The sequence below is a fragment of the Limanda limanda genome, chromosome 9 (assembly GCF_963576545.1).
Source record: "Limanda limanda chromosome 9, fLimLim1.1, whole genome shotgun sequence".
In the NCBI taxonomy this organism is placed as follows: domain Eukaryota; kingdom Metazoa; phylum Chordata; class Actinopteri; order Pleuronectiformes; family Pleuronectidae; genus Limanda; species Limanda limanda.
This window is the reverse complement of record NC_083644.1, coordinates 939,091-951,590: the sequence shown is the minus strand read 5'-3', so window position 1 is coordinate 951,590 and position 12,500 is coordinate 939,091. Positions and strand designations below refer to the sequence as shown.

At 48.8% G+C, this 12,500-nt stretch overlaps 2 protein-coding genes across 3 annotated transcripts in view; both read right to left on the bottom strand.

Annotated features, from left to right (window-relative positions):
* niban1a (niban apoptosis regulator 1a) overlaps positions 1–10,435 on the bottom strand; it is a 17,222-nt gene extending 6,787 nt beyond the window's left edge. Inside the window, exons 1-5 of the mRNA XM_061078071.1 lie at positions 10,381–10,435; positions 1,356–1,486; positions 1,121–1,249; positions 885–999; positions 462–626 (exon numbers count right to left, since the gene is read on the bottom strand). Of these exons, the coding sequence (XP_060934054.1) occupies positions 462–626; positions 885–999; positions 1,121–1,249; positions 1,356–1,486; positions 10,381–10,435 (595 nt within the window). The remainder of the gene's footprint in view (positions 1–461; positions 627–884; positions 1,000–1,120; positions 1,250–1,355; positions 1,487–10,380) is intronic.
* Positions 10,436–12,007: 1,572 nt separating this feature from the next.
* trmt1l (tRNA methyltransferase 1-like) overlaps positions 12,008–12,500 on the bottom strand; it is an 11,768-nt gene continuing 11,275 nt past the window's right edge. For both annotated transcript variants that reach the window (XM_061077841.1, XM_061077842.1), the window contains exon 16: positions 12,008–12,425. In XM_061077841.1, the coding sequence (XP_060933824.1) occupies positions 12,209–12,425 (217 nt within the window). In that variant the 3' untranslated portion in view covers positions 12,008–12,208. The remainder of the gene's footprint in view (positions 12,426–12,500) is intronic.

Below are 12,500 nucleotides of genomic sequence, written 5' to 3'. Positions count from 1 at the left end.
TGATCTTGTGAGACGGTAACTCCCCGCAGGAAGCCCGAGAGTTCCTCACCACCAAGGAAGGAGCTGAGGTTTTAAACCTCCAACAAGGACGTGATCATCTGCATCAGTTAGTTTTCCAGCAGGTTTACACTACGGCTCCGGACAGGATGTGGAACGGCTCACGAGAACATTTCAGAAACTGAATTTTGGTGCAGACTTGGATCGGGGGGGATTTGGCTACTTGGTGATTCTGCTTTGTTGCTACATGCACACATATAATTTCTGAACATCATGTTAATCAGAATATTATAAATCTGTATTCAGGCTATGACAAATCATTATGTTCATCACTGAGTATGTGTTGGTTCTATTTCATTAAAGTAGTGTTTCACAATAAAAGATAATAAAGAAGCAATGTTTCCAACGTTATCCAGAAAGCTTTGTTGTGTTGCAGCAGAGGACGGTTGTTGAGGGTGTGTTACCTTGGTTCTGGTGTCTGATGCAGTCGGACAGGATGGACAGGAAGGCTTCCTGCTTCACCTGCTGTCGGAAGCAGAAGTACGAGTCTCTCCTGTACGGCAGACGCAGGTAAACAGGAAACTGATCCGGCATCCCAGAAAGGGGCGGAGCAAAGTCCTCGTTCACGTCTGGAACACGAGAACACAAAGATCAGACGACACGTCAGGTCCAGAGGAGTCTGACAAAGAGAAACTCTGATCGCTGAACCATCAACACTGAAGGAATGGAACCAGGAGAGGACTACAACTCCCATCATCCCTCACTGCTGCTCCCAGTTCACAGACTCCTACTGGTTTGACTGGATTGACTTGAAGCAGAAAGTTACAAACTGTGCGTTGAAGTCTCGCTGCTTACATCGATTAATCTATACACTTAATTCTACTCACTGGTCTTGTCAGGAAAACACTTGTCCACCATAGACATGTACTTCTCCTCTGTGGTCAGAACAGTGCCCCCTGTGGGCAGCAGCATTTGTCGCGGAGGAACTCCTTTGACAAACGTCTGAGAAGAGGAAGAGGAAGAGGAGGAAGAGGAAGAGGATGAAAACAATCTGTACTAACTCTGCCCTGGTGTTGTTTTGGTGATGTGTGAGTCGGGTGTGGGGTTGGGGCGTGGCGCTCACCTCCAGGCTGTCGTGACACTCCAGGCAGTAGTTGGCTCTCACCACCACGTACCGCTCCTTCCACTTCCTGGTGTCGTCGAAGAAAAGGACCACCTCCTCGTACAGAACCTCTCCCGCCTCAGGAGCCTCCTGCTGAGCACGAGGAGCAGAACAGTTAGTGATGTTGTGTCCTTATAGGTTCAGAGGTTTAGAGGTTGAGATGCTGCTGGTCCAGGATCTGGACTCTCAGTCGTACCCTCTGTCTGAGCAGCTGAGTCGTCGACGCCTTCTGCTGCTCCAGCTCATCTTCCACCTGAGACAACCGGGCCACGGAGAACTGCTTCCTGTAGTACGGACTGAAGTCCTTCAGCTCAGCCTCGGCCTGGCCTACACACACACAGACACACACACACACACACACACACAGACACACACACAAGGAGTCAGGCCATCACATTAACTGGTGTATTTTAGACATCAGACCAACCACATACTGTAAATAAACATGGACGGGATGACAGCTCCTTAAAGTGAAGCCAAAGCATCTGGATCCCCCCCTGGTGGCTGGCTGCAGTATAGGTCATAAACCTCCTCCATGTAAGCAGATGGGACATGGACCAGACTTAAAATAAAAGTAGGTGTTAAATAAATGTTTGTCAAAGATGGTTTCTTTCATTTTAGGTTTGTAATTTAGGTTTTAATTAGTCGAATATAAAAATCAGGCAGAGACGTCATGATTGACAGCTGAGACTCGTGATTGGTCGAGCAGGTGAATCAGGTGGGACCACGACATCACTACACGTGTCATTCTATTCAGAAGCACGAGAGGAGAAGAGCTGAAGCTGGAGCTCAGGAAATCTGAGTGCAAGCAACTAAATATCAGAGCAAAGTGCAGTTAGAGAACAAGCAGAGGCTTCTTCAGTGTGAACACAAGGTTCTGAGGGAAAACCTGATCAGACCTGAACGTTAACTCCATGAAGATGGAGCAGGGGAGTCGAGTGTTGCGTGTAACATGTTGTGTGTTGTGTGGGACATGTAGTGTGTGAGAGTCAGCTCCTCACAGACTGCCTGAGCCTCAGGTTTCAGGGCGGCGCTGAGGGAGGGGCTGTGCTGCTGCGGCGTGTTGTCACAGGTGAAAGCAGGAAACACGACCCCAAGGCTTTTTTTTCAAACACTCCACATTGTTCCATGACAGCAGATTCTCCACAGAGGTGAAACCCAGAGGCTGAACACAGACCCAGCAGACGACTGGTTTAACGTTGGACTCGATGATTTCCAGACACGACAAAGAACAGCTTCTCCGTCTCTGAGCTGATTCAGACTCACTGAACTTCATCGTTGTGATTCTAATCAGATCACGGAGCAGATCTCTGTTTGTCTCCCGAGCTCACGACCAGGTCTTCCATCCAATCAGATTCCCCGTCTCTGTCCAAGTCTGACAAAGCTGGATCTCTCTCACTTCCTGCTCCCCTCAGTCTCTCCTGTGATTGGTCGGGCTGTGCGCTGGCAGAACATTTGCATCATGACAGAGAGGAAACAGAAACGTCTGACTTCCCCCCCCGCCCGCCCCTGTAGAGCCAGACTCCCGACCCACAGGGATTCAGTTACTTAGGAAAAACAAGACAAAGCTCAGCAAACAGACTCAAGCTCCGATCAACTCAAACTCAGTGTCTCTCTGCTCGGCTGCGATTCACATCCAGCACAGACTCCAGGGGAAACCTTCCCATGATTAATAACTCAGCAGCTTCCAATGCTCAATATCCACAAACGATTACAGGTAATTCCCTGAGTCACATCGTGCACTTAACGGATCAACGGGCCGAGCAGGAGGCTGCAGCTCCTCGTCTCTCACTAGTGTTGATGTCGACGTGCTCAGCTCTGTCATTATCTCTCTGGGAGGCAGCAGGAGGTTTTACAGCCGAGGTGATGGCACAGGGCCACGACAACCAGCCTCTCATCGCTATGGAAACAGATCCTGCTGCTGAAGATGGGCTTCGAAAAAACAAGAGTCGAGAAATGAAAAATTCAAAAGATTCAAAGACGGCAGAAGTCTCAGTGTGTCTTAATGTAATATTCATGAATCACGAATAAAAGAGGGGATGTGTTGTGTCTGAGTGAAGGAGAACCAGGGATTCTTAGTGTCTTCTGTCTCTGGACAGAGGAAGAGAAACCCTGAAGACCTTCCAGCTTTCCTCTGCTGACACCATCCAGTTCGTCCTTCAAAGAAAACCTGACTCTCTCCAGACCAAACAAGTCGAGCGGCTCGTGCTGAACTGGAAGTGGCTCATTTGTTTAAAGCTTCAATAGAAAAAACACTTTTGTATGTAAAGTAGAGCGTCCACTGGGCAGAGGAATGAATCAGAAGCAGTGAGTCAGTGGAGATGATCCGAGCAGCAGGTTGCTTCCTTCAGACGCTGGAGCAGGTCTCAGCAGCTCCAGCCCCTGGGACTCTGCTCAGTTTGACTTCTCTGTTCGTTCTCTTCACTTCACTCAAGATGGAGGAGTTCCTTCTCCTCTGATTCCTCCTCCTCCTCCTCCTCCTCCTGCTCAGCGGCTCGGAGCTGATTTGAATGACTCTGATCGCCTCTCTGCTGTTCCTATGCAAATCACTGCAGCTGCTGTTTGTTTACTAAATTCTCTTTTCAGGTCAAATGCAAACACGGAGTTCGGAGGAATATTCAGGAACGACTTGACGAGTTTTAACAAGGTGACAAACAGAAAAACATCTTCTGATTCAGGACGTTTTCTGATCTGAAGCTTGTTTCAAATGAAACAACTGAAGCTGTTGTTTACAAGTCTACGATCACGTACAACTTCCCGGTAGTGGATTTAGGGTTATTAAATCATAACGTCTGAGTTCTTTACTTCATACATCGTCTCTGTTGTTTCCTCGTTCATTCTAAAGAGGATGTGTGTGTCTGCAGTACACCGGAGTTCCAAAGCCTGACAACATGTTGTGTAACAACCTGTGAAACTAACACAATGAAATGTGTTTCTTCTTGGTTGTGGTGCACACGCTGCACAGGGTGTCGAGGAGTTCCACCTGTTCCACCTGTTCCACGTGAGGAGCCACACCCGACCACTAATCCATAAGAAAAGGAAAGTGACTTCACCTCAGCCCGATGATTCACCAGTGAACCTGCAGGTTGATCCTGAGGATTCCAGCTCTCAACTCGTCTATAGAAGCAGAGTTCAGTCTCTGTGGAGTCGGTTTGCTCCAGTTCAGACTGATACGTTCCTGAGGTTTCCCTGTAAACGTGGATCCAACTCCAACACGTACACAAACAGACTTTAGCACCAGGACGTTCCAGCGTCTCTACGTGTGCACGTACACATTTGGTCTGTTTGAGGGTTCAGACTTGTTATAGGGTGAGAATCAGGTTTAGGTATTTAGTTTGGATGGTTGAGGTTAGAGAAGAGGCTGGTTAGTCCTCACTAAGATACGAGTACACGTGTGTGTCTGTGTGTGTTTCCTCTGAGAGAAGTAGCGTGTCCCTGTGATCGTGGAGAACAGACGAGTCCTCACATGTCCCCGTGTCGTCTTACACACCAACATGCAAACACACATGTCTACGTGTATAGACACTGCTGCTGTTCACAGTTTCCACAGTGTCGTTCACTGATAAACGTCAGAGTTCATTCAAAAAGTCTTTATGAAACAATTTAGAGGAACAGCACCATCGTTACCGTGTAAAGTTATCATGTCATTTTTAACATTTATGAACATAGACGTCCAGAGAGGAATCTGTGTCGTCAGTCAGGAAACACCTGAGTTTCCTCAACAAGTCACGACAAGGCAGAGAAATGGGTCTTTGTGTGTGGTGATGCTGATCCTGAGTCTGTGAACTGGTCTGTGTGTCGGTGACTTGCCGGCTGAACAGTCTGTTCCACTCACACACGCAGGAATCTCAGAAGGACTCAACCTGCAGATCTGATATTTTACACCCACATTCCTCCTGTTTACACTAAACGTTACCTGCACACACACATGAACCTTCTGCACCGAGACAAACCTGCAGCCAAAGCAGACTCTGTAAGGAAAGCTTGAGATCTTTGCTGCAGGAGCTGGACTCTAATGGACCTGACGTCCCCGGGACCTGAGCAGCTTCAGTCCACATGACGCAGCAGTTCACCTCAGCTGCTCACAGATCCCCGAGCAGGAAACATCCAGCCAGCAGCCGTGGTTTCAAACACATCGCTCCCTTCGCGACATTTTTTGACTGAGCGCTAAGCTACAGGTTCCACTGGTTTCCAGGTTCTGTTCTGAACACAAAGAACAGAACAGATGAAATGTTCCTTCCAGCCAGAATCTGCTTTGACTGCATGTTCCTGTCCTGCTCCTCTGTCTGGAGAACTACACAGCTTACTGAGTTATGTTTCTGTCTATTATTATATTTCTATATTTCCTGGCGTTCCATTATTTATTTATGCTACAGATTTGTAAGTGTCCTTATTGCTGCTCATGTCCCTTAGAAAGGATTCTGTTTACAATGTCTCAGTCGACAGTTTAGTGACAGAGCTGCTGGGCCTCGGCTCGGGGGGGAAACGGGTCCTGCTGCCTCTGCATTGTGTTGCATGGAACTCGTGAGTCTGAGGAAACAACAGGTGGTTTTCCAGCCGAGGCCGAGCAGCAGCTTCCTCTCTTTGTGCCGAGCGATGGACTCACAAGTGAAAAGTCTCAGAGTTTCTCAGCTCCTCTGAATATCTGAGGGATTGTGTAACGGCAGCTGGAGGCCGAGCGACACAACGTGAAGACACAACCCGGCGACAGCAAAACAAACACACAACCCGTTCAGCCATCAACCAAACATTAGTCCTACAGGGGAATCTTCTAACTGCAGATGAAGTGCATTTCATTAATGCATTTTACAGATTCAGTGACAAAGGGTTGATTTGAATCCTGTTAGAAGACGTCAGAGTCGTGAAACTCTGCCAGAGGAAGAAGAAGAAGAAGAAGAAACACTTTCCAAAGGAACTGGAGGATGAAGAATGTTTAATAAAACCTGCTCAGCCTCAAGGTTCCATGAAGCAATGAACCCAGAAACACTGTGTTTTTAATTAAATAAATAGACAAATCTCTCGTCACATTTTGCTAAATCAACACAACTGATCCGATATGAACTGATTTGATATGATATGATCGTTTTCCTCTGTCACTCTCTAGCGCCACCACCTGTTGTGACCACGTTCTGCACCACACACACGAGAGGAATGACATCATCAGTGAGCAATGAGGCAGGAGACAGAAGTCTGAGCTTCTATTGGGACGGTTCTGCTTTTTATATCAGTTTGAACAGGATCATGCAAACACAGGGGGGAGGGGGGGGGGGTCTCAGAGCCTCTCAGAGCCAAACACCCCCCCCCCCCCCCCCCCCCCAGGTCTGTTTATGGAAAGCCACCTCCACTGAGGACCATGCAGCTCCACACACACACACACACATGGTGGACTCATTAGTGGATTGAAGTCACATCACACTTCTCTCTCTCTCTCTACACTGGAGAAAACAAAACTGCATTTCCTGATTCCTTACGAGAGATGAACAGGAACCAGTGAGGTGTACGCTACACGACCGGGGGTTCGATTCCCGACACTTTGATTCTTATTATCGCTCTGTGATCCCTCGCTACAATGTGACTGTTCGAGTCCAGCTGCTTCGAGTCAGGAGCTGGAGTCAGAGTCAGAGAACATGACCTGGTTCTGAATCACCGACAAAACAATGACATCAGAGACACGGCTTCACAGAGAGAGAGAGACTCACACACACACACACACACACACACACACACAGACACACACACAGAGTTAGAGGAATGTTTGCATCATGGGGGACGGCTGCATGTTGTCACTGCTCTGGCTCCAGAGTCTGACTTCGCCCTCTTCTACTCAGCAGCAGCAGCCAGGAAAAACTGACGAGACAAACATGTCCTCGGAGACGTGTCCTCTCAGACGTGTCCTCTCAGACGTGTCCTCTCACACGTGTCCTCTCAGACGTGTCCTCGGGCCTGCAGACGGCGAGCAGCTTTCACAGAGTTGCACTCAGCCTCTTGGAGGACGAGTGGGACAGACACTTTCCTACAGCGGGCAGGGACGAAGCTGAGGATGTTCACTGTTCACAAACACACGTGTCCTCTCAGACGTGTCCTCGGAGACATGTCCTCTCAGACTTGTCCTCTCACACGTGTCCTCACACACGCGTCCTCTCAGACGTGTCCTCTCTCAGACGTGTCCTCACAGACGTGTCCTCTCACACGTGTCCTCAGAGACGTGTCCTCTCACACGTGTCCTCTCAGACGTGTCCTCACACACGTGTCCTCGGAGACGTGTCCTCGCAGACGTGTCCTCTCAGACGTGTCCTCTCAGACGTGTCCTCTCAGACGTGTCCTCTCACACGTGTCCTCGGAGACGTGTCCTCGCAGACGTGTCCTCTCAGACGTGTCCTCTCACACGTGTCCTCGGAGACGTGTCCTCACAGACGTGTCCTCACAGACGTGTCCTCGGAGACGTGTCCTCACAGACGTGTCCTCACAGACGTGTCCTCTCACACGTGTCCTCGGGCCTGCAGACGGCGAGCAGCTGTCACAGAGCTGCACTCAGCCTCTGGGAGGACGAGTGGGACAGACACTTTGATGCTGAGGACGTTCACTGTTCACAAACACACGTCTCCTCAAGTCTCCGCCTCAGTGGACCCGTGTAAGACTGTCTTGTCACCATGGCAACAGCAGAGGCAACGCAGCCAGCATCAACATCAGCAGCAGACACATGAGACGTGGGACAGTTATTAACCTGATTGACTCTGGTTGGGTTGGAGCTCCAGTGGGGTCCTGAGGACTCGAACCTCCGGACCCGTCCTCACGCTCTTTGTCTTCCAGCGATGCTTTGTCACATGACTTCTCACCTTCGTGTTGTTTGTTTACAGCAGCTGCTCGGAGCGGAGCGTGACCCCCGTGGTGTTCATGTGACCCACGGCGACCAGGGGTCAGGACGCCAACCAGAGGGTCAGCACGTCAACCAGAGGGTCGGGACGCCAACCTGAGTGTCAGGACGCCAACCAGAGTGTCAGGACGCCAACCAGAGGGTCAGGACGGCAACCTGAGTGTCAGGACGCCAACCAGAGGGTCAGGACGCCAAGCCGAGGGTCAGGACGCCAACCAGGGGGTCAGGACGCCAACCAGGGGGTCAGTACGCCAACCTGAGGGTCAGGACGCCAACCAGGGGGTCAGGACGGCAACCAGAGGGTCAGGATGCCAACCAGAGGGTCAGGACGCCAAGCCGAGGGTCAGGACGCCAACCCGAGGGTCAGGACGCCAACCTGAGGGTCAGGACGCCAACCAGAGGGTCAGGACGCCAACCAGAGGGTCAGGACGCCAACCAGAGGGTCAGGACGCCAACCAGAGGGTCAGGACGCCAACCAGAGGGTCAGGACGCCAACCTGAGGGTCAGGACGCCAACCAGCGAGCGTTCTGGACGGTTCATGCTCAGTGAAAACATTTTCAAAACAAAAGCTGCAAATATTCTCTAAGCCAAAGACAGTTGAGAGGAAAGGACTCGGCCCTCAGCAGCCATTAGGCCACTCCCCCCAGGAAGTGGTCCAGGCTTTCAGAGCTGAACTTTCAATTTGGAGCATTTCAAAGTTTCCTCCCTGAGCATCAGAGGAGAACTCAGGTTATTCATCTCCTCCACGTTCACTGACTCACTCCTCGGACCTGATGAGCTCACAGATCAGGCGTTCGGGGCGCGGCGAGGGAATCAAACCGGCGTCTCATCAAACCGGCGTCTCATCAAACCAGCGTCTCATCAAACCGGTTCCTCATCAGTCTCTGAAGAACCACAACTGAGCTCTAACCTCAGATAGTCTTGTTGTGTAGATTTAACTGTAAATGATTCTGATTCTGATTCTGAATTCAGTCGGAGGAAGTCCAAGAGACCAGAAGCAACTGGTGACAACAGAGAACCACAACATGTCTCCAGGCTGGGACCTTCTCATTCCAGCCTCAACATGTGTCCTCTGAGACATTCAGAGACACTCAGAGACCACTGAACCCCCCCCCCCCCTTCATAGTGCTGAGTACATAATGAGAGTTTTCAGTGTCTGTGAAGTGTCCCACCTGCAGTTACAGGGACATGTCCTCTGCTCAGATCCACCCTGACACACCCAGCCCAGAGGACACCACAGAGGACACCACAGGGGACCAGAGGACACCACAGAGGACACCACAGAGGACCAGAGGACACCACAGAGAACCCAGATGACACCACAGAGGACCAGAGGACACCACAGAGGACACCACAGAGAACCAGAGGACACCACAGAGGACCAGAGGACACCACAGAGAACCCAGAGAAGCAGAGGACCAGAGGACACCACAGAGGACCAGAGGACACCACAGAGAACCAGAGGACACCACAGAGAACCCAGAGGACACCACAGATGACACCACAGAGGACCAGAGAAGCAGAGGACCAGAAGACACCACAGAGAACCAGAGAAGCAGAGGACACCACAGAGAACCAGAGGACACCACAAAGAACCCAGAGGACACCACAGAGAACCCAGAGGACACCACAGATGACACCACAGAGGACCAGAGAAGCAGAGGACCAGAAGACACCACAGAGAACCAGAGAAGCAGAGGACACCACAGAGAACCAGAGGACACCACAAAGAACCCAGAGGACACCACAGAGAACCCAGAGGACACCACAGAGGACCAGAAGACACCACAGAGAACCAGAGGACACCACAGAGGACACAACAGAGAACCCAGAGAAGCAGAGGACCAGAGGACACCACAGAGAACCAGAGGACACCACAGAGGACACAGAGGACACCACAGAGAACCCAGAGGACACCACAGAGGACCAGAGAGAACAGTGTCCCCTGCAGGACAGGACAGGTTCACAGAGACTAGCTCCAGCAGGACATGTCTCTCGTTCTCCCTGTGGACAGACACCAGAGAACCGGTCCAACAGGTTTGTCTGGAACAAGTTCCCCAGCTTCTCCCGGCGGACCGACGCGAGGGGACAGGTCTGGAACGCGGAAATGGACGAGACACCTGGTTCCGAGCCCGGGGACCACCGTCCCCGGGCTCCTCGGGTCGGTCCCCGGACCCCACCGGACCCGGATCCCACCGGACCCGGACCGGGGCTCGCGAAGCGGAGCAGGAAGTTCCGTGATGAAGAAGAAGATGAAGAGTTCGCTCGCTGCGTCAAAGCCTCGCTCCTCGGATCCTGACTCCGATGAAGACTCTCGTACCACCTGTGATGAAGACTCTGGTGTTACCTGTGATGAAGGTGGACCTGTGGTCGTCCAGCAGGCTGGAGGCGGAGATCCCCATGGTGCTGCAGCCGGGAGACGAGCCTCAGGTCGGGTCAGTGCTCAGGTACAAGCCCCATGGAGGAGGAGGAGGGGAGGAGGAGGAGGAGGAGGAGGAGGGGGAGGAGGAGGGACACGCCTTCATCCTCCTCCCTGCTCATCAAGAAACTCCCATCATGCCCCCCCCCCCCCCTTTCTCTCTTCAACCAACCGGACGAGGCAATTTATCAAACTTAAAACCTTTTATTTTTATTCCCCAGTTCATTTGTTTTCCATTCATTTTGTGTAACACTTTGTTTCTTCGTTTAGATAAATGCTTTAGAAATAAAGTTATTGTTATGATATACAGGATTATTATTATTATTATTATGAGGGAATTGTTTTTTCTTTATCATATTCACTAAGTGTCTTGAGATAATAAACGTGGTGATGTGATGTCATAAAGATAAGATAATATATATTAAAATAAAAAAAACACAAAATTTAGCGCAGACTGATTTACTCTTGTTAGTAATCGGGCTGTAAATGTATTATGTACTTGTATGATATGTATTTGTATGATGTGTATTTGTATGATACAAAGTATCTGCTAATCTTTTGTTTATAATCGACTCTGCCTAAAGACGTCATCACTAAATTCAAATGTAATAAAAGGCCTATGACTCACATGATCAACCTAATAATTATAATCTGGAAATGTCACATTCTTCAAGTCGAGTGCTGCCCAAACTTTGATATGATTGAATTCCATTTGTAAACAGAGACATTACCACCAAACAACTGTTTTACTTATTAGTTTTTATTATTCATCATATTTAGATATTTCATTTATTTGTGATGATTAATTTAACTTGTCTGCTTTGTTAATTTCACTGATATTTAATCTGATTGTAAATTGGACTGTATCATCTGTTCATGGCTGATTGTCCACATGTTCGATTTTATTTCAACATTGAAAATTAGACTGAGAAAATAAATTAATAGATAAATATGAAATTTCCCATGATGCACCTTCAACTCCCAGACTCATATTATCTAAATCATAACAGTAAAGATGATTTAGTTTCTATTGGTTTGTAATTATGTGACCATAAAACGTTCAGACTTGTGTCAGCCTGATGGAAATTGTGTTCACAACATTGTGTTAGTGTAATTATAAATGTAGACATTTGTTTTTTATAAGTTTACAAAGTTAATTTAGACTGTGAGGGATTTCTTTGTGTATTTCAGATTATAGAATTAGCAGTTATATAAAAGCATGTTGCTTCTGCCTGAGCCTTTTCAGCCTCTATAAATAATACATATAATACCAACACTGTTTAGACTTTATAGTTTATGTTTATATTTATTTCAAAACATGTACTGACTGAATACAAAATGTAAAATGGATCCTTCTTTTTTTACTTTTTGCTAAGTTTTCTATGTCTGTTTTCACTTATAGAGTTCTGATTGATGAGGGATTTTTTAACCATAAATCATTTTTAACTGAATCACTTCCCTCTGGTGTGTTACCGTCTCGGCGACTAACTGGAAACAGAATCATAACCACAGAAAAAGATTGACATCATCACCAGGAAAACAATCAGTCAGTTCATCTGGGAACAAAGAGTTTTATTGTTTAAAAGGCAAAAGAAATAAAACCTCAATAAACCAGCCAGAAAAACAATCAAACTTGTACCATAATAATCTGAGAAATGCAAAATAAATAGAAGAAAACGTTTCTTTGCTCTAATGAAATCACACGTTGGAGGAGGAGGTCGTCTCCAGTCAGAAGTCTGTGTGCAGAGATGAGCTCTCAGATGCTTTTCTCGGCGCCCGTCTGCATGGCCGTGGCGTTGGCGCTGGTGTACGTGGGCGTGGCCGTGGCGTTGGTGTACGTGGGCGTGCTGTACTTGGTGAGGACAGACTTGAACTGCTCCAGCTTGGCGTCGGTTCGAATCCCCGTCGGGTCGAAGTGGGTCCGGCTCACCCTGAAGCCGGCCTCCATCAGGTACAGGAGGAACTTGTTCAGCCTGTCGTCAGAAACAGGAAAATCTCCTCGTGACTCAGAGGTTCGATGTTTGGTTTCACAATTTATTACTATAAAA